Source organism: Crotalus tigris, unplaced genomic scaffold (assembly GCF_016545835.1).
Source record: "Crotalus tigris isolate CLP2741 ecotype Arizona unplaced genomic scaffold, ASM1654583v1 scf7180000020351.1464749751:1500972, whole genome shotgun sequence".
Classification (NCBI taxonomy): Eukaryota; Metazoa; Chordata; class Lepidosauria; order Squamata; family Viperidae; genus Crotalus; species Crotalus tigris.
In genome coordinates, this window is record NW_024097980.1 from 1132170 (window position 1) to 1159169 (window position 27000).

General features: G+C 42.2%; 1 protein-coding gene across 4 annotated transcripts in view; it reads left to right on the forward strand.

Annotated features, from left to right (window-relative positions):
• ENOX1 (ecto-NOX disulfide-thiol exchanger 1) overlaps window positions 1-7737 on the forward strand; it is a 383175-nt gene extending 375438 nt beyond the window's left edge. For 3 of the 4 annotated variants that reach the window (XM_039366738.1, XM_039366740.1, XM_039366737.1), the window contains 3 exons: window positions 546-648; window positions 4370-4455; window positions 6984-7115. In XM_039366738.1, coding sequence (XP_039222672.1) covers window positions 546-648; window positions 4370-4455; window positions 6984-7115 — 321 coding nt within the window. Of the gene's footprint in view, window positions 1-545; window positions 649-4369; window positions 4456-6983 lie in introns of all 4 variants that reach the window. The other variant, XM_039366739.1, reaches the window with a different exon arrangement.
• The last annotated feature ends 19263 nt before the right edge of the window (window positions 7738-27000 follow it).

The window sequence follows — 27000 nt, forward strand, 5'->3', positions numbered from 1 at the left end:
GTAATTCGACGACTGGCTGCCTGTGCTGAGTTCTGTAAACGGGGAAGGTTGTTATTGTGCTGTTTTGCAAAGCAGTCGTGTCTTCTTAACAAAGTTGTGTCCTTCTGCGGAAAAACAGTTATTTTCACCCCGAGAGTGTAAATTATTCACAGCTTTCTGTATTTTGTTCCCCCTACTGCAAGAACCGTGAATAAGAAAAAAGAAGAATGTTTTTGTCATTCGAAGAAAGGCAGATGATAAAAAAAATAATAAAAACTCTGCTTTATTGCTTAATCTGGACCTGTTTCAGCGATGGCCAATTAAGAGAGGGGGAAGAGAGAAACAAAACTGCTTTTTTTCTTCTTTTCTTTAGATCCAGTTGGGAATTACCCAGTGTTGGAAAACAGATCGATAATTTATAATTGTCTTGCCTGTAGCTGGAAATTAAAGGAATGTCCTTTTTTATATAGAGAGAGAGAGGAAGAATGCCAGCAGTGCCTATTGACGTGGATGTCTTCTGCAGAAGCACCTGTTTTTTATTTAATTTTCTTTTTTCAACCTTATAGGAAATCAATGGGTTGACAGTGCCGTTGGTCAACCAAGACAGAGAAAAAAATGCAGAGAAACGAAACCAGCCGCTAAAATCAGAAAAAGAGGCTTTGTTGATAGGTAAGCTAACTCTCAACGCTCCTTTTTCCCAGCATAATATTGTCCATGCCTTGGAGAAGAATCAGCCTCGGAAGTATTCTGCATTTCAGTGGGTGAGACCCCAAGAAAACTTGGAAACCCCCCCCCCTCCACGATATTTGGAGATGTTGGCTATGTTAAGAAATAAAAACCTGTCTCTGAAACCAAATATTTTTCATAAATCCCATAAATGAAATGTCTTTCTTCATGATTTGGTGGGAACATCTCATGAACTTCGTGTCTCATTCAGGATTTTCAGATCCACCTACAAAGCACGCAAGGATTCATCCATCAGTAGATTAGAGACATGGTGATTTTAGGCCTTCCAAATTCTTGAGTCTCCAGGGCTTCAGGTGGTAGCTAGGATGGATTCAGATGAGTCACCAAACTTGGTTGAAGAACCTCAAGTTGCAGAGGTTCAAAACATATAAGGAACGGTTGCTAGAATTGGCTATGTCTAGTTTAACGAAGAGAAGGACAAGGGGGGACATGGTAGCAGTATTCCAATATCTCAGGGGCTGCCCCAAAGAAGAGGGAATCAAGCTATTTTCCAAAGCAGGAAGGCAGGACAAGAAGCAACAGGTGGAAACTAATCAAGGAGAGAAGCAACCTAGAACTAAGGAGAAACTTCCTGACAGTGAGAACAATTAATCAGTGGAACAACGTGCCTCCAGAAGCAGTAAATGCTCCAACACTGGAAGTTTTTAAGAAGAGACTGGACAGCCATTTGTCCGAAATGGTGTAGGGTTTCCTGCCTGAGCAGGGGGTTGGACTAGATGACCTCCAAGGTCCCTTCCAACTTTACTACTATTACTAAAAGATTGCTCGTTCACGCATCTTATCCTTGGTTTCATGATAGCATGTCATGCAACCGTAGCTTCACTTAATTGACAGGCCTTAATTATCTGCCAGTTATTGGTAGCTGCCCAGGTAAATTTAATTCTCTTTGGGAAGTCCTGAGATCTCGCTCCCCCCCCCCAAAAAATTGCCCCATTTTGAATGAGGGTGTAGTACATGGGCCTAAAATATATATACGCTGGTTTAGAATTGATGGCTGCCCTCTGTGTTGTGTAGGTGTACACTTCGAGAGCAAGCAACTACATTTCATTTTTAATGTGCGCCAATGCGCCCACAGTAAAAAAAACATGACAATAAAGGTTATCTTATCTATCTTATGTTACACCCACAAATTGTTCACGGGAACCTCAAGAGTTCCTTTACCGTGTTTCTTGATCCTTGAACCATGCTTCAGATGGTCACTAAGTCAAGGATAGGTTCTCTGTAGCTATCCATGGATTACTTTTCAGTGCTGCCATCCATGCAATCAAGTAGACTTTGGACGCCCTTGGCCGATCCCCTTACAAGACTAGTTAAGGATGTCCCAAAGGTCCTTTTTTTTTTTCAGGAGGCCACTGAACTTTCTTGTTTTTCTTTGAAGACGTTTCACTCCTCATCCAAGAAGCTTCTTCAGCTCTGACTGGATGGTGAGGAGTGGAAGGATTTATACTCCTTGCAGACAGCTGGACCTTTGCCTTCTTTTTAGAGAGTCTAATAATTACGACTTCCCTTTTCAGCTTTCTCTCGTCCTGCATGCATATCAACCAGGCTAGTTTGGGTGGAGGGTTTAGCACTGTTTCAGAACGACACCAGGTCCCTTTTCAGAAATAGTCTGATTGGCGTAAGTCCACTGGCCTGGCCTCACCATCGTTTCTTTTCTTTAAAAAAAAAGCTTCCTGGGGTGACACCCGAAGAAGGATCTTCACAGAGAATCTTACTATATATTTATCCCAAACTCTTCGGATTGCACGTCGAACAAATTGTTTGTTGAAATCAACAGCAATAGCACTTAGGCTTATATACCGCTTCACAGTGCTGTACGACACTCTCGGTGCTGTTTACAGAGTCCGCCTGTTGCCCCCAACAATCTGGGTCCTCATTTTACCCACCTCGGAAGGACGGAAGGCTGAGTCAACCTTGACCCAGTCAGGATTGAACTCCTGACTGTGGGCAGAGTCAGCCTGCAGTACTGCATTCCAAGTACTGTACCATGAAGGAAGGAAGGAAGGAAGGGAGGGAGGGAGGGAGGGAGGGAGGGAGGGAGGGAGGGAGGAAGGAAGGAAGGAAGGAAGGGAAGCAGGGAGGGAGGGAAGGAGAGAAAGAAGGAAAGGACGGAAGCAAGCAATAGCAATAGCACTTAGGCTTTTATACTGCTTTACAGCCCTATCTAAGCAGTTTACAGAGTCAGCATATTTGCCCCCAACAATCTGAGTCCTCATTTTACTGACCTCAGAAGGATGGAAGACTGAGTCAACCTTGAGCCGGTCAGGATCAAACTGCTGGCAATGGGCAGAGTCAGCCTGCAATGCTGCCTTCCAACCACTGTGACATCACGGCTTTTAATAGCAATAGCCCTTAGACTTATATACTGCTTCACAGTGCTTTACAGCCCTCTCTAAGCATTTTACAGAGACAGCATATTTGCCCCCAAGAATCTGGGACCTCATTTTAGTCAACTGAGAAGGATGGAAGGTTGAGTCAACTTGGTAATAGAGGTGCACTTAAATCTCTTCCCTGTGTGCATGGATGGAATGGGAAGGAGGGAGGGAGGGAGAGAAGAAGGTGGATGGATGGATGGATGGAAGGTGGTAGATTGATGTAGAAGGGGAAAGAAGGAAGGGAGGGAGGGAGGGAGGGAGGGAGGGAAGGAGAGAAAGAAGGAAAGGATGGAAGCAAACAATAGCAATAGCACTTAGGCTTTTATACTGCTTTACAGCCCCCTCCAAGCAGTTTACAGTCAGCCTGTTGCCCCCAACAATCTGGGTCCTCATTTTACCTACCTCGGAAGGATGGAAGGCTGAGTCAATCTTGAGCCAGTCAGGATCAAACTGTGGTTTTGAAGATACGAGTCTCAGGTATATTCATATTCAAAAACTAAAACACAGATCACTGAGACTAAAAATTGATTTAAAAACTTAGCTTTCGTCAGCCTCTGCTGACATCTCAATCCTGGCTAGAACTCTGACGGTGTCAGCAGAGACTGACGAAAGCTAAGTTTTTAAATCAATTTTTAGTCTCAGTGATCTGTGTTTTAGTTTTTGAATATATATATATATATATATATATATATATATATATATATATATATATATATATATGTATGTTTATTTCATGAGATCAGCTTATCTGTGAAAGGTTTTCAAAATGAGAAAAGCAGAAATGGGAAAAGCATGTGGTTTAATTTGCTCGCTAATCTGAATCCTGATGCAACCCATGCTGAAATTATTAAAAAAAAATTCAAGGCAGGCTAATTTCTGAATAGGGTTGATAGCCAACACATGTTCCTCACCAGAGCCACCAAAGAACTCCAAAAACAAGAATTGTATTAGTTGAATGCCTATAAAAAAAGTTATTGGCAAAATCAAGCATAACATGGGAAGCTGCAAGAAATGCTTCTAGCACATCTTTAATTAATATTCATTTCTTCTCTCTCTTTTTTGGGACACTTGGATGTGAACTCTTATTCTTGAAAGCTCAGGGTTTGGGTTGAAATTTATCTCTTGGTGAATGGCTTCAGAAACGCCAGGGCTGACTTTTGAATGAAATTCAGAACGCATTTATGCCCAATAATTATTTTATACCTCTTCTGTTTTGCCTGAATAAATTAACACAGTTGTTGTTGTTTTTTAAAATCATTTTAATGCAGGGATTATATCAACATTCCTTCACGTTCATCCTTTTGGAGCTAATATTGAATATCTCTGGTCGTACATGCAGCAGCTGGACTCTCGGGTAAATTGGATTTATCACTTTCTTCGGGTTTTGAAATTAAGAAATAGAAGACGAGGCAGGCAGCAGATTCTCCAGTTCCCATCTTTTTCACAAAATGCAAATAGAGCCGTTTTAGATCCTCACGCCTGCTTTTTATTAAAAATAAAATAAAAAATAAATAAATCCGGGGGACACGTAATGCGGAACAAAAGTAAGGGGATTCATTTGGTGTCCTGCACAGAGTTATCTGTGTTATCCTGTGTTATCTTGCACAGAGTTAACACTGATAGCAGTGTTCCAGTATCTCAGGGGCTGCTCCAAAGAAGAGGGAGTCAAGCTATTTTCCAAGGCCCCTGAAGGCAGGATAAGAAGCAACGGATGTAAACTAATCAAGGAGAGAAGCAACCTAGAACTAAGGAGAAACTTCGTGACAGTTTAGAACAATTAACCAGTGGAACAACCTGCCTCCAGAAGCAGTAAATGCTCCAACACTGGAAGTTTTTAAGAAGAGACTGGACAGCCATTTGTCCGAAATGGTGTAGGGTTACCAGCCTGAGCAGGGGGTTGGACTAGATGATCTCCAAGGTCCCTTCCAACTTTACTACTACTACTACTACTACTACTACTACTACTACTACTACTATTATTATTATTATTATTATTATTATTATTATTATTATTATTATTATCTGATCCATTCTACTCCTTTATAACCACTCATTCTTTACTGCATTTAAATCCAGGGACTCAAATCAGATTAGAATAACAGAATAACAGAGTTGCAAGGGACCTTGGAGGTCTTCTAGTCCAACCTCCTTCTCAGGCAGGAAAACAGACGAAAGTTTGTCCAATCTCTTCTTAAAAACTTCCAGGGACGGAGCACCCACAACTTCTGTAGATCTTTTACCCATGAAAACATTGACATAAGCAAAAACTCTTGGCTACTTCCTTGTGTTTCCCCCTTGGTGGATTTCCCGGTGGTGGACAGTTCTCAGAAGCTTCCATAAGTTTGAAGAACAAAGCAAATTGTTCCACTGCTTAATTGTTCATGCAGAATGTTTTGTATGATCTCCAGTTTCCCAAGAGCTTTATGTTCTGGTTCCTGCTACTCCAGTTTCCCAACAGGAAAAATCAGTGTGCAAGAGAAGGCTAGGTAACCATCGCTGGCTTACAAGTCGATATGATAACTTTCCTAGGTATCTAACTGCACCGAACAATGTCAGAAGTTCCTGCTGTTTGTTTCTTTTCCATTTCTTTTTTCTCTTCCCTCGCTTTATTCCTTCTATTCCCTTCCCTTTCCTGCTTTGCCATGGTCTTCATTTCAATTGGTTTTTTATACTAAGGAAAATATTTTTAATAAAATATATATACGGAAGAAATCACAGAAATATCTCTCCTCCTCTTCCTCCTCCTCCTCCTCTTCTTCTTCTTCTTTTCTCCTCATCCTCTTCCTCCTCCACCACCACCTCCTCCTCCTCCTCTTCTCTTCTTCTTCTCCTCCTCTTCCTCCTCCCTCCACCACCACCACCTCCTCCTCCTCCTCTTCTTCTTCTTCTTCTTTTCTCCTCTTCTTCTTCTTTCTCCTCCTCTTCCTCCTCCTCCACCACCACCACCTCCTCCTCTTCTCTTCTCTTCTTCTCCTCTTCCTCCTCCCTCCACCACCTCCTCCTCCTCCTCTCTCCACACCTCCTCCTCCTCTTCTTCTCTTCTCTTCTCTTCTCTTCTCTTCTTCTTCTCTTTTCTCTTCTCTTCTTCTTCTCCTCTTCCTCTTCCTCTATCCACCACCACCTCCTCTTCTTCTCTTCTCTTCTTCTTCTCCTCCTCTTCCTCCTCCTTCCACCACCACCACCTCCTCCTCCTCCTCTTCTTCTTCTTCTTCTTTTCTCCTCTTCTTCTTCTTTCTCCTCCTCTTCCTCCTCCTCCACCACCACCACCTCCTCCTCTTCTCTTCTCTTCTTCTCCTCTTCCTCCTCCCTCCACCACCTCCTCCTCCTCCTCTCTCCACACCTCCTCCTCCTCTTCTTCTCTTCTCTTCTCCTTCTACTCCTCTTCCTCCTCTTCCCCCTCTTTCTCCTCCCTCCACCACCACCACCGCCTCCTCCTCCTCTTCTTCTTCTTCTTTTCTCCTCCTCCTCTTCCTCCTCCTCCTCTTCCTCCTCCTCCTCTTCTTTTTCTTCTTTTCTCCTCCTCCTCTTCCTCCTCCACCACCACCTTCTCCTCCTCTTCTTCTCTTCTCTTCTCCTCCTCCGCCTCCTCTCTTCTCCTCCTCCTCCTCCTCCTCCTTCTTCTTCTTCTTCTTTTCTCCTCCTTTTCCTCCTCCACCATCACCACCACCTCCTCCTCCTCCTCCTCCTCCTCCTCCTCCTCTCCCTCCTCCTCCTCTCCTCTCTTCTTCTCCTTCTTTCTTCTTTCTCCTTCTTCTTCTTCTTCTTCTTCTTCTTCTTCTTCTTCTTCTTCTTCTTCTTCTTCTTCTTCTTCTTCTTCTTCTTCTTCTCCTCCTCCTCCTCCTCCTCCTCCTCCTCCCCTTCCTTCTTTTCATTCCTCCCTAGATCTCAGCGAATGAATTAGAAATGCTTTTGGTGAGGCTTCCACGTATGTTTAAGCAAGAGTTTTCCGGCGTCGGAGCCACACTGGAGAAACGGTGGAAATTTTGTGCCTTCGAAGGGATTAAGACAACTTGACCATGTGTTGGCTCAGAACCCCCAAGGGAAGAACACGTGATGGATCGCGATGGCAGAAGCGAGTCAAAGTATTAAAGGAGGAGAATTAGGTTTGGCTTATACACTTCCAAGCCTAGTTTTAGTTGCATTTGTGATGTCCTCTTGTGAAAGTGTAGTCGTGTGCCAGTTCCAAAACCAAAAGGGGGAAAAAAACGCTCCTGAAATGTTTCCTATGAAAACTCAAAACAAAACAAAACAAACAAAAACAACCCCAACAACTCTACAATCATAATGATCTCATTATTTAAACTACACACCTGTTATTAGCTCACCTTGAGCCCACTGGAAGAAGATTTCCCAGTTTCTAAGCGCCAATGATGTCTGTGTCCGAAGTGGTAGATCTTCCTCTGAAACGTCACGCCTAAGACTCTTCCCGTTTCATAAGATGACAAAGAATAATAATAAAAAAAAAATCCAATTTCATAGTGAGAAACGAGTATACCAAAAGCAAACTTGAAAAAAAAAAACAAAAAAAAACAAAAACAAAAACTATGTGTTTGAACAGTTATTGTGTTTTGTAAAATTTAAGTTATCTGCTCTACCAGGGACTTTTTTTGCCTTATTGCCAGGGGCCTGATAAAATGTGGTTGGATTCTTTTAAGGATGCTTTATGCAGAATATTATTTTTCTAATGTAACTATTCTCCATTCCAAGTTCCTTTAACATTGGATTGCATATCAATTTTCATAAACGTGTAAATAAAGAGGAAGGCAGTGTTACTGTATTGTATTTGGTATGTAACATTCAGGGTTATGTGCCTGAAAATAAGTATCCGGTTGCATTACTGTTACAGATTTTATAGCAAATATATTGAATTTTTTTTTCAATAAATAGGAATTCTATCATATTCGGACTTTTACAAGCTGTTGTTTTTTTTAAATATATATATATGGTCCTCTCCCTCCCTCCATCTTCTCATATATTTTACAATGCCTTATTATTATTATGCATTAAAGTACAGGTAGCCCTCATCTTACGATGACAATTTAGCCGATTGCTAAATTGCTAAGCAAGATGTCGTGGTTCCGACAGATGAAACTTTTCAAAGAACCTCGAGGCATTGTTTACCTTAAAGAATCTTTATTTGAGTAGCATAACATCAACACTAACACAGTCGTAGCCAAAAACTGAATTCCCCTCCCCTGAGCACATAGTATCAAAGTACAATTCCTTCCTCCAGTTAACAGTCATAAATCACATTTTCCAATTAGTTTGAAATGCAGGCTTCCCTTCCAGCTCTCCAGCCCGCCAATTCTTATCATCTCCTATTTCAATAACCTTGGTTCTCACCCTAGGCCCAGTATTGTTAGGTCTAGCTAAACTCTCCTGCACATTCCTCCCTCCCCCCCAGCATCCTCTAACTCTAGCTCTAACTCTAAGAGTAAAACACAAGAAGAAAATGATTGCATCTCCATCTGTTGTCAAAGAAAAAACATCCGATGTTAGCAGCGTTGACACAAGACAGTTGTTAAGTGAATTTTGCCCCATTTTATGATCTGCTTAGTAACACGGTTGTTAAACAAATCCGGTTTCCCCATTGACTTTGCTGGACAGATGGTCGTAAAAGGTGACACTGCAGTGGTCATAAATACATGCCAGTTGCTAAGCACCCAAATCTTGATCACATGACCATTGAGGATGCTGCAGCGGTCATAAGTGTGAAAAAACGGTCATAACTCATATTTTCCAATGTCGTCGTAACTCTGGACAATCCCTAAATGAACTGTTGTAAGTCTTATAATTCACATATAGGTAATCCTTGACTTACGATCACTAAGTACAGTCTACTAAGCAAGACATTTGTTTTGCTCCATTTTATGACCATTTTTTGCCACCGTTCTTAAGCAAATCCCTGCAGTTCTTAAGTCAGTAACCTGGTTGTTAAGCGAATCTAGCTCCCCCCCCATTGACTTTGCTCATCAGAAGTTCACAAAAGGGGATCACATGACCCTGGGAGGGTGGAAATGCTGCAACCGTTGTAAGTACATGCCAGTTTCCAAGCTTCAAAATTTTGATTACCTGACCCCAGGGATGCTGCGATGGTCGTAAGTGTGAAAAAACGGTCATCGGTCACTCTTTTAACTTCGACCGTCACTAACCGAACGGTTGTTAAGTCAAGAAATACTTGTGTGTAATTAACATACAGATACACACACACATTTATAATAGTTGTGGTTTTGTAAGGTAAGTGGGGAGCAAATATTTTCCATTGGTTGAATTGGGGTGGGTGGGCGATGCTAGCTGGCCTCCTGAACCCCCAAAGACTTGGAGGGACAAGACATTGGAGCCTTTTTGGGCCAGTTTCACAATGGTCCACAATGAGGGTCCAATATCTCAGGGGCTGCCCCAAAGAAGAGGGAGTCAAGCTCTTCTCCAAAGCCCCTGAAGGCAGGACAAGAAGCAACGGATGGAAACTCATCAAGGAGAGAAGCAACCTGGAACTAAGGAGAAACTTCCTGACAGTGAGAACAATTAACCAGTGGAACAACCTGCCACCAGAAGCAGTAAATGCTCCAACACTGGAAGTTTTTAAGAAGGGACTGGACAGCCATTTGTCCGAAAAGGTGTAGGGTTTCCTGCCTGAGCAGGGGGTTAGACTAGATGACCTCCAAGGTCCCTTCCAACTACTATTATTGTTGTTGTTGTCGTTATTATTATTATTATTATTATTATTATTATAGGGTCTTTTTTTCCAAATAGGGGGGAAATTGCTATCCTATTAATTGATTTTTGTTTAAAAAAAATTCCTTATTCCCAGTAGGATAAATTAAGCCAGTGGGAGGGAGAGAAAAATAAGTAGGAAAACACGCAATGCCTTTCCAATGTGTATGGTGGGGACGCATCAGAAGAACACAATAATGTCGGTCGTTTCCAGATTGTTTTTTTTTTTTTTCAACCGTTTCTGTCTGGTTCCCTGGACAGTAAATTGACGGTGCAATAAAAATGGCAGCCGTCCATCATGGCTAGGAAAGAAAAAGGATGCGACGATGTGCTGGATTGTGGGGTCAAATGGCTCCTTCTCTTATTCCTTGGGGACACAAAACGAAACTGCGGATATTTTTCACAAAGTTGCAGAATGCACAAGTGGTTAGATAAGGTTTAGTTTAGGTTTTTGTTTTGTTTTTTCCCCCTGAATGAAGTCCAGAATTTTCTGCTGCTGAAAAATTCCACCCAGCTGTTTTAAGCATTTTCATACTTTCATATCTTTCTCTCTCTTTTCTCTCTTTCTCTCTCCCCCTCTTTCCCTCTTTCTCTTTCTCACTCTATCTCTCTTTCTCTTTGTTTCTCTATCTCTCTTTTTCTCTCCCTTTCTTTTTCTTCCTCTCTTTCTCTCCCTCTTTTCTCTCTTTCCGTCTTTCTCTCTCCCTTTCTCTTTCTCTCTGTTTCTCTTTCTATCTCTCTTTCTCTCCCCCCTTCTTTTTCTTCCTCTCTCTCTCTTTCCCTCTTTCTCTTTCTCTCCCTTTTTTCTCTCTCTCTTTCTCTCTGTTTCTCTTTCTATCTATCTCTCTCCCTTCTTTTTCTTCCTCTTTCTCTCTTTCTCTCTCTCTTTCCCTCTTTCTCTTTCTCTTTCTCCATCTCTCTCTCTCTCACACACACATATCTATCCATTTTATACTTCACTGTATCCTTTTACTAATTCTACTCCTGAAATATATCAGGAGAGACTGCTTTCATTTTTTCCTAGACCTAGGGGGGGAAAAAATCACCCAATATAAGGGCTCATGCGACATTCCCGGTCTGCCAAATTCTCGGTTTTCCTTGTGCTTTATTTTAATAACCCAACGACGATGGCGGTTCCTACATGGGTGTGTCGAGAGACAGCAAAAGCTTTCACACAATAAGATGTATTTGATTAAATGAAGCCAGATGGTGACTGAGAACCACCGGTGGGAAGGATACGGGGACATGGGGGGGGGGGTGTTTTTCATTTTTTTTCGTTTTGTTTTGTTTTTATTTTCCAGCGTGCAGTTTGCAAAGCTGTAGTCCCCTTCGCCGCAGAGCCTGTGTTGTGCAGAATAAGGACACCAGGTGCCCTTTGCAGCCCCCCAACTTCCTACGACCATCTGCTGCGGCCACATCCATCTCTTTTATTGGACTGCTATCCCCAGATGTCTCCGATGCCACCCGTTTTCAATGTTATTTCTTCCTTTCCTAGGTGGAAATGGTTGATGGGGCTGAAATCCAGAGGCAGAGTTTTCCTTCCCTTGAAGGGGGCTTAGCGGTTCACAATAGTAATAATAATAATAATAATAATAATAATAATAATAATAATAATAATAATATCATTTGCCTATAAGCAAAAACTGATGGGATCATAAAATAGAGAAAGTCATAGAAAATGATAAAATTAAACTGCTCTGGGACTTCAGAATTCAAACAGACAAGCACCTGCAACATAACACCCCAGACTTAACAATTGTCGATAAGAAAGACAAAAAATCTGGATAGTGGACGTGGCAGTGCCTGGAGACAGCAGAATAGAAGAGAAAGAACTGGAGAAGATAACAAAATACAAATACCTACAAATAGAAATAGAAAGACTGTGGCAAAAGCAAGCAAGGGTAGTACCAATAGTCATAGGCTCCTTGGGTGCAATCCCAAAACAACTGGAGCACCACTTGAACACCATTGGCATTGACAAATTCGCTATTAGTCAATTGCAAACGGCGGCCTTACTAGGAACTGCTTCCATCCTGCGACGATATCTGTAATACCATCAAATATCCACATCTGCCTATCCCAGGTCCTGGGTAAGGACTCGATAGGTAGACAAAATGCCAAATCCAGTCTGAACATCTGGCTGACTGTGCGATGATCCATAATAATAATAATAATAAAGCTGGAAGGGACCTTGGAGGTCATTTAGTCCAACCCCCTGCTCAGGCAGGAAACCCTACACCATTTCGGACAAATGGCTGTCCAGTCTCTTCTTAAAAGCTTCCAGTGTTGGAGCATCCACCGCTTCTGGAGGCAGGTGGTTCCACTGATTAATTGTTCTCACTGTCAGGAAATGTCTCCTTAGTTCCAGGTTGCTTCTCTCCTTGGTTCATTTCCCTCCCTCCATCTCCTTCCTAACGATGGGATTTAAGTTGACTTCCAGATGAACCGCTAATCTTAAATGGCAGCCTCATGATCACTAGCTAATTTTCACACAACAAATTCTTCTCAACAATTCCCTCTTCTGCATCCGACTCAAATGTCCCGAGAGCAATTATTCTGTTGACTAGCTTTCTCTTCCACACAGAAAAAAAGGTACCCAAGGAAAAAAACCTGACTCTGATGTTCAAATGATATTCAGTCAAATGTAAAGCATCTTCCTTGCACCCACTCTGGGACATCCTGATCCCAGTCAAAAAGAAAAAAAAAGAAATCCATTCTTTGCCCACAGACGGATCCCAGCCTGGCGTGAGCAAACTTTTAGACTTTAGTCTCCTTGTGTTGCGCTGTGTGTAGCGCCTTTAATTAGTTCATTATCTGATTTGTGTTTGTTTTACTGGAAGTCTTCAGGGTGAAAGGAATTGCAACAGTGGGTGGGGAACATCATCTTATCAACCCACATAATAAAAGATGTATAATGACAATGTTCCACAGAGGGAAAATTTACATATAAATGGCCCACCGTACAATTGGCGGAGAAAGTAAGGAGCGAGCAATTGCGATGAGAAACCCATAAACACTGATATAAAATGCACGCCGTGAATTGGCGGAGAAAAAATGAAAGGCAACTGGCTGACAGTTATTAAACGTGGGAGGAAGGAATCTCGGGCATGGAGAAGAACGTCGAGCTTTCTGGTGTGGGGATCATCTGGGGGAATCACGGTTGACTTGGAAATTTGGTCAGGGCTGCGGTGAGCAGTCCAAGACAGTTGCTGGAAACACAATATTGGGATCCATGACTGTGATGCAATTTCTCTACTTCTGTCCACACCTGAGCAGTTTATTTTTATGTATCTACATCTCTATCTATCTCTCTATCTGTCTGTCTGTCTGTCTATTTATCTACCTGTCTATTATCTATTATCTATCTATTATCTATCTGTCTGTCTGTCTGTCTGCCTGCCTGCCTGCCTACCTACCTACCTACCTACCTACCTACCTACCTACCTACCTATCTATCTATCTATCTATCTATCTATCTATCTATCTATCTAACATCTAGCTATTATCCACCTATCGTCCATCTCTGTCTGTCTGTCTGTCTGTCTGTCTATCTATCTATCTATCTATCTATCTATCTATCTATCTAACATCTAGCTATTATCTACCTATCGTCCATCTCTGTCTGTCTGTCTGTCTATCTATCTATCTATCATCTATCTGTGGGTGGGTGGCCTATCACTTTGGAGGTGGCTATCGGATTAAGAAACCACCCCACCTCTCCCTGTGTCATGCTTCCCCATCTTTTAATGATAAATGATCATTATTGTTGTTATCTATTGTTGTAGCCTTCCAATGTTTGCTGGCCTTAATGTTAGTAAGCCTCCTGGAGATGCCTCTAATCAAGATGGGGAGCACAGAAATTTAACAAATAAATAAATCCGGTTCCTTTCAAATCTCTTTCATCTGGCAGCCAGCAAATTGCTTTGTTTATCTCTAGCCCATCTAAGAAATTATTTCTTTTTATCTATTGTAATTCACTTTCAACAGGCGAATCTCCCAGGGAGCCATATCCTGTACTTTTTAAATTTGTCTTCTTTTTGCAAAGATGCAACTTTAAAATAAAAATAACATATTGGCACGGACAGATCTGCAAAGTCGAAACCAGTTCGCTGGTGAGTTTTGTTGTTGTTGTTAGTTGCAAAGTGGTGTCCGACCCATCGCAACCCCATGGACCGCGTTCCTCCAGGCCTTCCTGTCCTCCACCATCTTCTGGAGTCCATTGAAGCTCACGCCTCCTGCTTCAGGGACTCCATCCAGCCACCTCCTTCTCTGTCGTCCCCTTCTTCTCTTGCCCTCCATCTTTCCCAGCATTAGGCTCTTCTCCAGGGAGTCCTTCCTTTTCATTAGGTGGCCAAAGGACTTGAGTTTCCACTTCAGGATCTGGCCTTCTCAAGACCAGTCGGGGTTGATCTCCTCCAGGACTGACCGGTTGGATCGCCTTGCAGTCCAGGGGACTCGCAGGAATCTTCTCCAGCATATAAGTAAGTTTTATTACTTATTTCACCTTCTTAACCATTACTCATCCTGGCTGATTATAACTAGTCCTTGTTCTCTGGAGTTACTCCCAACTTTTAACCATTACATCAGCCTTGTCTCACTACATTAGATGGCTTTGGCGTACATAAAAGTTGTCTTCTTAACTTGTACACTTCCATGACATATATTTAATTCATACTGCAAGTATCACCTCTCTATTAGGATATTGGGGGGAGATGATAATGTCATTTCCAAATAGATTTATCTGCACAGCGTTCTCCTTTGCTATATGATCTTGAACACTCTTATTCTTCCTGCTGTTTTGTGCTAATGTTCCTGTAATGAGATTGAACGAAATAAGGAAAGTAAGTATTTACAGAGCGTGATTTTATAGAATGAGATATGTGATTATTGCTGGAAGGGTTATTACAGCTGAATACATTTTGCAAAAAAAAAAAGTTATCTCTGATTTCAACCTGGTTTTAAATGAGATCAGTTCAATTATTCTTTTATAAGCTTCCACCATCTTATCAGTTGTAATTATTAACAATCGCTGAATAATATTGCATATTCGTGTCATTTGAAACTAGGAGATGTTATCAGTAGAAAACCGTACCAAACACCACAAAGGTATTTGAAAATTTTAAAGAAAAAAAAAATGAAGAGATTTTTCTATGGTTTGGAATTCTGTTTAAATATGTTCCCACAAAATTATCAGGAATATATAGAGAAAAATCTGTTCCATTCCACTTATACTTGTGTTACATAAATTGCATTTTTTCTGGACTGTGCTGGTAGTCTACTAAATCAACCAACTTGGCATTCCCGTTGATAAATTTCCATTTGTTACTTCTTGCCTGACCTCAGGTGTTTTGGGGAAAAAAAGTTAATTGCGCCAGCAGCCCAAAAAGCAAACACAATCCTTGATTGTAGAAACAGAGGCATAGAATCAAAATTGCATGAAGTATTTGTACTGCTTTATAAAGCCTTAATAAGGCCACACCTGGAATACTGGAGCCAGTTTTGATCACCACATTACAAAAAAGATGTTGAGACTTTGGAAAAAAAAAGTGCAAAGAAGAACAACTAAGATGATTAAAGGCCTGGAGACTAAAACATCTGAAGAACGGTTGCTGGAATTGGGTATGTCTCGTCTAATGAAGAGAAGGACTAAGGGGGGACAGGATAGCAGCCTTCCAGTATCTCAGGGGCTGCCCCAAAGAAGAGGGAGTCAAGCTATTCTCCAAAGCGCCTGAAGGCCGGACAAGAAGCAATGGATGGAAACTGATCAAGGAGAGAAGCAACCTGGAACTAAGGAGAAATTTCCTGACAGTGAGAACAATTAACCAGTTGAACGACTTGCCTCCAGAAATTGTGGGTGGTCCATCACTGGAGGTTTTTAAGAAGAGATTGGACAACCACTTGTCTGAAATAGTATAGATTCTCCTGCTTCACCACAGATTGGACCTCCAAGGTCCCTTCCAATTCTATTATTTTATATTTCTGCTTTTGTTATCCTTGGTTTTTCTTGACAGGCTTTCATCATTCTGGAAGGAATGGATTGAACCTCAGATGTTGTGGCTATCAGTCCTGCTTAAAAAAATATCCATCTTGCCTACGACCCTCCTATTTCATCAAGCAATCTTACCTACTCTTAACCAGGTGTGATCCTGTTTAAGTTCATGAGTTCAGTCCAGGTTGATCAGGAGCTTTCAAAGGTTGGGTCAGTTCTTAAATAGCTTAATGGAATTACATCCATGGAAGCAAATGGAGACTGATAGAAGCAAGACGTGCCAAATATCAGCTTCTGTCTGAGGTAAAATTTAACCTAGGGATCTCATGGCTTTCATTCTTAGGCTTAATCGGTTTGCCCTCTCTACTCACCTTCCTAATTGTATCTCCAAGAGCTCACAACGCAAGTCAATTAACAATAAAAAATATAAGCCCATAATAAAAATGGAATTAGAAGCGTAAAACCATTCAGTGGCAGACTAGGCAGACCGACAACAGGCTCTAACCGTCTTACGTGGCAATTTCATGGTGTTAAAATGCTTCAAAGACCAAAGTCACTTAGTGGTGCCCAAGAGATATTATGAAGTCGCACTGCAGAAATTCCCATGCCGATGGTGTAATGGGGGCCACAGGTTATAAGCATCCTTCTTGGTCATTATTTCTTCACTTTGTTTCTGAAGATGGATCTCATGAAGAATTGTAACGACCAGACAGGCCTTTATTCGGTATCTAGAAGTTGGTTAGAGATGCATGTCAGGAACAGTCCCAAAGATGCATTTTTTCAGGAGGCAACTGGACTTTCTTGTTTTTCCTTTGAAGACATTTCACTTCTCATCCCAGAAGCTTCATCAGTTCTGACTGAATGGTGGAGAATGGAAGGATTTATACTCCTTGTGAAGAGCTGGTCATTTGCCTTCTTTGAGAGAGTCGGTGAGGCCACTTGGAGGTTTATCTGTGTCCTCATGGGACTTTCTTATTATTCTTTGAAGACATTTCCCTTCTCATCCCAGAAGCTTCTTCAGCTCTGACTGGATGGTGGGGAACGGAAGGATTGATACTCCTTGCAGATAGCTGGTCATTTGCGTCCTTTTAGAGAGTCCTTGAGGCCACTTGGGGGTTTACCTGTGCCCTCATGGGACTTTCTTATTATTCTTTGAAGATGTTTCCCTTCTCATCCCAGAAGCTTCTTCAGCTCGGACTGGATGGTGGGGAATGGAAGGATTTATACTCCTTACAGACAGCTGGTCATTTGCCTTCTTTCAGAGAGTCGTGGAGGCCACTTGGAGGTTTATTGTTTATCTGTCCCAATGGCCTCAACGACTTTCCAAAAAGAAGGCAAATGATCAGTTGTCTGCAAGGAGTATAAATCCTTCCATTCCCCACCATCCAGGATGGTGGAATTAGCAAAACCTCCTTGAAAAATGATCTCAAATAGTCTCAGATAAGGTTACTGGTCTGTCGACGGTAAAAATATAATTCTGTACAGGGACTACGGTCCTTGCAAACCTTTGAAATGTAAAGGAAGCAGATTGATGGGTGTCGGATCATGTTTCTGCTTCCCTCCAAGTTAGACAAGTCCTTGCAGGCCAGCATGTATAGTAAGTCTCCTCTGTGTCTTCTGTGTGAATTTATTATTAATCATGCAGTCTTTTACATATTGATCGTCTACCTTCCATTCGGAAGGGTTTCTGAACCCTCATGTGGTTTGTTCATACAATCTCACCTTCCTGCATCTTTAATATCACTTTTAATATCAACGTCTGTGTCAGCTATTTCCCTGGTTTATTTGCAAATTCAAACGGTCTCTGCTTCGTACCGTTTAATTCAGTTCAGTTCGGTGTAATTCTATCGATCTTGCAGTTAACCTGGTTAATGGTTGATGTAGGCATTTTACCCGATATAAAAAGAACAACATCTGTCTGTGCTTTCTATAGCTCATCCTGTTTTCTTTTCAGTTCTTCAAATGTGGTCTGCCTTTTTTGCTTCGTAGTTCTTTTTTAACCCACAGATTCCATTGAACAAAGTAAGCTCTTGTTGACAGGTTTACTTGCATCCCCCAAAAAAGTCTTTAAGCTTTCCCCAAGTTACTCTCCAAAAATTCTTTTTACAACCCTCTCCCACTTTTCTCCCTGTAGTTCATGAGTGGTTAGGCCATAAAAATCCTGAAGGACAAAGCCTTTGAAATGTCATTAGTATTATAAGGACTGTAAGTACGGTAATCAATTGGGGTGTTTGCAGATGCAAAAGAATCCAGAGGCATAAATTCTTTGCACATTGCAAAATGCACCAAGTTGGATCTAGTATTGACCCAGTTTAAGGAGAAAAAGCCACTTTGGCTTGATTGAAAGAGAATGAAAGACCTTTTTTAGACTGAGATGCTATAGAATCCTGCCACGGGCACATCGGCGAGAAATATTTATCACAGGCAGCCGTGTGTAAGCAACATTTCTGCTTGGTTTGGAGAAGATCCTTAAAGGAGACAGAAGGATAGAGAAAGTTTGGAAGTCTTTCTGGTTTGGCTAGTATGATTTCTATGAATCGAAAACAGAGAAAAGGCTGGAAACCATTGCTAGCTGCTGACTTCTTGTCCCATCAAAATGGCTGGGTGACTTTGGGCCAATCACAAGGAGCCGTTGAGTTCTAGTCCCGCCTTAGGCATGAAAGCCAGCTGGGTGATCTTGGGCCAATCACCAGGAGACTGTGAGTTCTAGTCCCGCCTTAGGATTGAAAGCCAGCTGGGTGACTTTGGGCCAATCACCAGGAGACGGTGAGTTCTAGTCCCGCCTTAGGCGTGAAAGTCAACTGAATGACCTTGTGCTAATCACCAGGAGACAGTGAGTTCTAGTCCCGCCTTAGGATTGAAAGCCAGCTGGGTGATCTTGGGCCAATCACCAGGAGACAGTGAGTTCTAGTCCCGCCTTAGGCATGAAAGCCAGCTGGGTGACTTTGGGCCAATCACCAGGAGACTGTGAGTTCTAGTCCCGCCTTAGGCATGAAAGCCAGCTGGGTGACTTTGGGCCAATCACCAGAAGACAGTGAGTTCTAGTCCTGCCTTAGGCATGAAAGCCATCTGGATGACTTTGGGCCAATCACCAGGAGACTGTGAGTTCTAGTCCCGCCTTAGGATTGAAAGCCAGCTGGGTGACTTTGGGCCAATCACCAGGAGACGGTGAGTTCTAGTCCCGCCTTAGCCATGAAAGCCAACTGGATTATCTTGGACCAGTCTCTCTCCCAGAGTTGTTACTATGGGGAGAACGGGAAAGAGAAGGTGTGTTGGCTATATTTACTGCCTTGAGTTGCTTGTAAAAATAATAAAGGCGGGAGACAAATAATGTTGGCTTTTTATATGGAAACACTGAGTTTTATCCCATAGTTCTCTGCAACCTCCCCTTGTGTTTATTCCTCAAAATCTGGATTGCAACGCAGGATCTTGATTTTTCGTGACATGCAATTTGGGTCAATATAAAAGGGGGGGGAAATGACATTGCCATAGGTGTATACTACAGACCACCCAACCAAACAGAGGAGATAGATGAACTTTTTGCTAGTCAGCTAACTAAGGTATGTAGGAAGCACATCACAATAGTAATGGGGGACTTTAACTACCCTGACATCAACTGGGAGACAAACTCCGCACCAAGTGGAAGATCAAACAGGTTCCTGGCAAACCTAGCAGACAACTTTGTCTCCCAAAAAGTAGAGAATGGAACTAGGGGATTAGCCATTTTGGATCTAATTCTCACTAACAGAGATGAAATGATAGACGGTGTTGGAGCCATAGGAACCCTGGGAGGAAGTGATCATGCAATATTAGAATTCAACATTATAGAAGCACAACCAATAGAACACAGTCAAACTAGAGTCTTGGACTTCAAGAGAGCTAATTTCAATAAACTTAGAGAGGGCTTGGGAAGGATTCCATGGATGAGAATCCTCAAGGGGAAAACAACTCAAGAAGCTTGGGAAATTTTGAAAAATGAGATAATAAAAGCACAGTCTAGCACAATACCAACAAAGAGGAAAAACAACAGCTCTCAAAAGAAACCAGCATGGCTGCATAAAGAACTCTCTGACAAATTGAAAGATAAAAAGGACAAGTATAGAAAGTGGAAAGAGGGGAACATAACTAAGTCAGAATATCAGCAAATAGCCCGAGCCTGCAAAGATGAAGTGAAGAAAGCCAAGGCTCAAAATGAACTGAGGCTTGCGACCAAAGTCAAAAATAACAAAAAAAGCTTCTTTCAACATGTAAAAAACAAGAAAAAAGTGAAGGAAATGATTGGTCCATTAGTGGGTGGAAGTGGCAAGAAGGTGACAAGCAACAGGGAGAAAGCAGAACTATTTAACTCATTTTTTGCATCTGTCTTTACACAAAGGGAAAAAACAGACCAACCTATCAAAAATAGTGCCACAAAAAACAAAACAGAAACACAAGTTAAGATAGGCAAGAAAATCGTTAGTGAGCACCTGTCCAGCCTAGATGAGTTCAAATCGCCAGGACCAGACGGATTACACCCCAGAGTTCTCAAGGAACTGGCAGATGTGATATCGGAGCCACTGAACTATATTTTTCAAAGATCCTGGAACACAGGGGAACTACCAGAGGACTGGAAAAGAGCTGATGTAGTTCCCATCCTCAAAAAAGGAAAAAAAATGGATCCAGGAAATTACAGACCTATCAGCCTGACCTCAATACCTGGGAAGATCCTGGAAAAGATAATCAAACAACGAATCAACGAACACCTAGAGGCAAACAAAGTCATTACTAAAAGCCAACATGGGTTTGTCAAAAATAGATCATGCCAGACAAATCTTATTGCATTCTTTGACCAATTGACAAAATTAGTGGATCAGAGGAATGCTGTGGACATAATTTACTTGGACTTCAGTAAGGCATTTGATAAAGTAGATCACAACCTACTACTTGACAAGATAGAAAAATGTGGGGTAGACAGAACCACCACCAGATGGATCCGTAGCTGGCTGACCGGCCGTACTCAGCGAGTGGTCCTCAATGGAACTGCATCTATATGGAGGGAAGTGTGTAGTGGGGTGCCCCAGGGCTCTGTTCTGGGCCCAGTACTCTTCAACATCTTCATCAACGATTTGGATGAAGGGATAGATGGGGAACTCATCAAATTTGCAGATGACACCAAGCTGGCAGGAATAGCCAACACTCCAGAAGACAGGCTTCAGGTACAGAGGATCTGGACAGACTTGAACACTGGGCACTAACTAACAAAATGAAATTCAATGGTGAAAAAAGCAAGGTTCTACATTTAGGCAAGAAAAACCAAATGCACAAGTACAGCATAGGTGGCACCATGCTCAATAGTAGTAACTGTGAGAGGGACCTCGGAGTCCTAGTAGACAATCACCTAAATATGAGCCAGCAGTGTGCTGCAGCTGCCAAAAAGGCCAACACAGTGCTAGGCTGCATTAACAGAGGGATAGAATCAAGATCACGTGAAGTATTAATACCACTCTTCAATGCCTTGGTAAGGCCACACTTGGAATACTGCATCCAGTTTTGGTCACCACGATGTAAAAAAGATGTTGAGACTCTAGAAAGAGTACAGAGAAGAGCAACAAAGATGATTAGGGGACTGGAGGCTAAAACATATAAGGAACGGTTGCTAGAATTGGGTATGTCTAGTTTAACGAAGAGAAGGACAAGGGGGGACATGATAGCAGTATTCCAATATCTCAGGGGCTGCCATAAAGAAGAGGGAATTAAGCTATTTTCCAAAGCACCTGAAGGCAGGACAAGAAGCAACGGGTGGAAACTAATCAAGGAGAGAAGCAACCTAGAACTAAGGAGAAACTTCCTGACAGTGAGAACAATTAATCAGTGGAACAGCCTGACTCCAGAAGTGGTGAATGCTCCAACACTGGAAGTTTTTAAGAAGAGACTGGACAGCCATTTGTCCGAAATGGTGTAGGGTTTCCTGCCCGAGCAGGGAGTTGGACTAGATGACCTCCAAGGTCCCTTCCAACTTTACTACTATTACTAACATTACTAGCAAGATACACACACATAGATGCTCTGGCGATCACCTAGGTTTTAAAATTTTCGGTGGTCCGAATTATCTAAAACCCATTTATCTAAACTTGCAAAGCAAAACCTGCTCCTTTATTCTCCTACTTTTAAAAAGTGGACAAATTTAACCATCTGGGGAAACGGCTGGCCAGATCCCGTAAATAGAAGACATATCTATTTCCATGTTTTTCCAGCTGGGATAAAAATCCTGCCATTGGAGAATCGGCAGGATTCATGCCATTCGCAAAAGTTATCTTCAAAAAGATCGGGGGGGGGGGCTGTCCCTGTCTTCTGGATCGCCGACGGCAGAAAACGGCCTCTCCATAGCAACGGTGGCGATCCGTCAAAAGCAAACATTTCATGCCACCATTAGCAATTTTCATCTCTGAAGAATAAAAGGCGGTTGGGTGACATTTGGCTTCATTATATGTTTTCATTTTTTTTTTGGGCAAGGCTTTTTTCCTCCGTCGCCGTTTCTCATGAAAAGTCGAAGCAAAATAATGATTCATTCTGCTCCTTTTGACACAAGAAGCAGCATGGAAGAACTCTCGTTCTCCTGGAAACAACCTTTAAAAGGTTGCTAAAACAGCTTCTGCGTCGGAAAAGGAGAAAGGGAAGCGGAAAAAACAACCACCCCAAAACCCAGCGGCGAAAGAATTTTGCAGAATTTTAGCTCTGGTTTTATTTTATTTTATTTATTTAACGTATGGCTTCTGTAAGTCTAGCCCTTAACTTATTGCCGTGATGCGGCCAAGAACTTCAGAGGGAAATTCACGTCGGTTATTAAACAGGCCGTTATGTCTCTGACTTGATTTTACAACCTGTTTTGTGCAGCGGCTGTTAAGCAAGCAAGCCCTTTGTCTGTAACTAGGCCTTTCTCCCCGAAAGCCAGAAATAAACCAAAGCTGCCAGCGAAAAAGCTCATAAACCTTGAGACACTGCAAACCACGGTAAATGTGAGCCAGTTGCCAATTGCCAAAAATGTGATCATGTGATCAGGGAGTTGGCCATTGGGATCTGGGTTTTAAATTCCTTTCTTTGGATCTGTTGTAACTTCAAACAGTCACTAAGTGACCGGTCGTAATCTGAGGACTACCTATATCTACATGCAACATATTTATAAGGAGGTGCAGGGTGGCCATTTTGACTTTTTGGACCACCATGGGGGGAGGACTGTATTCATCACTTGGCTTGTTAGAGGGGGTTTAGGACAGCACTGTCCAGCCAATTTGCCATGGTCAACTTGGAGGGCCATGGTCAACTCACCATAGCCAACTTGCCAAGATCAACTCACCATGGTCAACTTACTACGGTCAACTCAACATGGCTAACTTGCTGTGGTCAACTTGGCTGGCCATGGTCAACTTGCTGTGGCCAACTTGGTTGGCCATAGTCAACTCACCATGGCCAACTTGCTATGGTCAACTCATTGTGGCCATCTTGTTGTGGTCAACTTGGTTGACCATAGTCAACTCACCATAGTCAACTCACCATGGCCAACTTGCCATGATCAACTCACTATGGCCAACTTGCCATGATCAACACACCATGGCCAACTTGGTTGGCCATGGTCAACTCGCCATGGCCAACTTGCCTGTGGGACAACTTGCTACAGGAGAAGAATTGCACTAATGTTGAAAAAATAGAAACGTTAAAGAAAGAATGCAAAGGTTGGACAAAATGAAGTGTGAATGGCACATTTTTAAAAAATAAATAAATTATTTTAAATACTTAAATTGAATGGTTGAATTGTCATGCAGTGCGTTGGCTAGGGCAAATGGCCGCACCAAGTCGCCCCATTCCGTATCAGACGCTGGATGGTGCAGGTTTTATCGCAATGTTTTAAAAGCCAGCAGGTTTCGTTTCTGGGTTTTTTTTTTTTTAACCACTTTTGATGGTGGAATTGATTCAATTCAGTCAAACACAAGAACTCTGTGGGTTCTCCCAGCTGGCAGCTTATAATTTAACACAGGACGGAACAGAGGTTTGCTTTGTGCCCAGCCAATTCTGAGCGGTTTACCGTCACTGCCAATTATAGAGCCCAGTTTGTATCATTATTAAACACTTTCTGAGGAAGACAAATGTCCAGATGCAGATTTGTTAGGGTTGTGGCCTTTTGTGGTCAAATTCTTAGGCTAAAACCTGTCAACCCTCAGTTTGGGAAGCTCGCGGTCTGGACTTGAACCCGTCACTGTCAGTCCAACCTACCTGCTGAGACTGATGTGCAGGAATTTGATAGAGGAAGACAGGCTAAATATGCTGTTTTTTAGGCCCTGGAGGGAAAGGACTTCAATCTAATGAACAGAGCAAGTTAGAAATATTCATACTGAAAATACGAGTTAAAGATTTTTCATCTTAACAGCCAAGCACATTTACAATAATCATTAAGGTACTTCTTAACTAATATTCATTCTTTATTATGGCCTTATTAGTAAAAAGAAAGAGGAAGGAAGGAAGGAAGGAAGGAAGGAAGGAAGGGAGGGAGGGAGGGAGGGAGGGAGGGAGGAGGGGGCAGGAAGGGAGGGAGGGAAGGAAGGGAGGGAAGAAAGGAAGGAAGGAAAGAAGGAAGGAAAGAAAGAAAGGGAGGGAGACAGAGGGAAGGAAGGAAAGAAAGAAAAGGAAGGAAGGAAAGAAGGAAGGAAGAAAAGAAAGAAAGGGAGGAAGGGAGACAGAGAAAGAAAGAAAGAAAGAAAGAGAGAAAGAAAGAAAGAAAGAGGGAGGGAGGGAGGGAAGAGGGGGCAGGAAGGGAGGGAGGGAAGGAAGGAAGGAAGGAGGGAAGAAAGGAAAAAGAAAGGGAAGGAAGGAAGAAAAGGAAGGAAGAAGGAAAGAAGGAAGAGGGAGGATGGGAGGGAGAAACAAAAAAAAGAAAGGAAGGAAGGAAGGAAGGAGGAAGGGAGAAAGAAAAAGGGAGGAAGGGAGAAAGAGAAAGAAAGAAAGGGAGGAAGGGAGAAAGAAAAAGAAAGAAAGAAAGAAAGAAAGAAAGAAAGAGGGAGGGAGGGAGAAAGGAAGGAAGGAAGGAAGGAAGGAAGGAAGGAAGGAAGGAAGGAAGGAAGGAAGGAAGGAAGGAAGGAAGGAAAACTATTCCCAGTAAGTAGATTATGGTATAGTTTGCAAAACATCAGGAAATCTAACTTGCCATACTGAAGAGTTACAGCTTTTATTCTTGGTCCTTGTTGGCTGTTCGTTTGTTTTAAAATTGATTTTCACATTCTATACATATTTCAACCCGTCCAGATCAAGTGGCTTCAGCACAAAACATCTCCCGTCAATGCCAACCCCTCTTCAAAAGCACATGTACATATATTGTTCCTGGTGTATGCTTATAGAGAGTGTAAGATAAACCACCATTTAATATAGATCACTGTTGACTGTATTTTACTCCTGGGTTATCTCAGTACGATAAGACTGTGCACGCTCTGACATGTACTCCGTACGCAAAGTTGCGACTGGCATGCGAGACGCACAATATTTCAGCGCCGCCATCAAGGGATCACAAACCAGGGAAATCTGTTGGCCCCAAACAGCAGAGCAAGGCCCATTCTTCACGGCCATTTGGGCAAATCATTGCAAGCCCCTAATTTGCATTAACTTCCCTGAGCCTTGCAGGATGCCAGCAAAATCATCTTAATCACAGCTTCCGGGGCTGCCAGATTCTCCTTTGTGCCAGTGGGAAACAGCCCAACACAAGGACAATGTGTTGATGGTTTCTCGATTTTAAACATTAATCTGCAGCAATCTTTCCCAATACTTAACAGTCAATTGAGCCATCTATTTTTTTTCCTCTTTAAAACCTTCTTTAAAATTTGCCTTAGGATGGCAGGATTTAAATAACAATAACAGAAGAAGAAGAAGAAGAAGAAGAAGAAGAAGAAGAAGAAGAAGAAGAAGAAGAAGAAGAAGAAGAAGAAGAGGAGGAGGAGGAGGAGGAGGAGGAGAAGAAGAAGAGGAGGAGGAGGAGGAGGAGGAGGAGAAGCAGAAGCAGCAGAAGCAGAAGCAGAAGGAGGAGGAGGAGGAGGAGGAGGAGAAGCAGAAGAAGCAGAAGCAGAAGAAGAGAAGCAGAAGAAGAGGAAGAAGAAGAAGGAGGAGGAGGAGGAGGAGGAGAAGCAGAAGAAGCAGAAGCAGAAGAAGAGAAGCAGAAGAAGAGGAAGAAGAAGAAGTAGTAGCAGTAGCAGTAGCAGTAGCAGTAGCAGTAGCAGTAGCAGTAGCAGTAGTAGTAGTAGTAGTAGTAGTAGTAGTAGTTGGAAGGTACCTTGGGGGTCTTCTAGTCCAACCCCCTGCTCAAGGGGAAAGTTGACATTTTAGAATTGCAGTTGTTTTAAGCAGGTTTTAGGATTATTGGTAAGGAAAGAAGGAAGGGTGTATTAAAATGTGTATATTAAAAAAAAAATGCATGCAATTTTTTTGCCATTACTCTGTTTCCGATACAATTTTTGGAAAACACGTTTACTGGTTTGAATAACTTGAAGACCATCTGCTTAATTGCACAGATAGAGTGATGGATGGATATGGATGGATGGATGGATATAGATTGATGGATGGATATGGATGGATGGAGACAAACAGACAGACAGATAGATTTCTCTCTCCCATATTTGGGCAACAGGGTGTAACATACAGCATTCTAGATAGATAGATAGATAGATAGATAGATAGAGAGAGAGAGAGAGAGAGAGAGAGAGAGAGAGAGAGAGAGAGAGAGAGAGAGAGACAGATGATAGACAGACTATATACTATATTTTCATTTTTTACTGTGGGCACACTGGCACACATTAGAAATGAAATTCAGTGGCTTGCTCTCCACGTGTCCACATACATAACACACATAAACATGCTATATACAACATATGTATATACCTACACCCTTACGTATAAATACATATAAATATTAACGATAATACTGCAATTTCCTCCCAATGAACATCGATAAAGCCCTTTACTTTGTGTACCAAATATAGCTACATCCATACCCTACACTTGCTTACACAGAATGGGAATGCCGCTTACGGGCAAAGGCACCAGGTTTCTGGATGTTTTGTTCTGCAACCCAACTCAGCCGTTAAGACGGGAGCTGTGGAAACATCTGTAGCCTCCGACGCCTTATCCAGAAGCGAGGGCAACATGGCCTGAACAGATATGGTACCGAGACAAAAAGCTTAA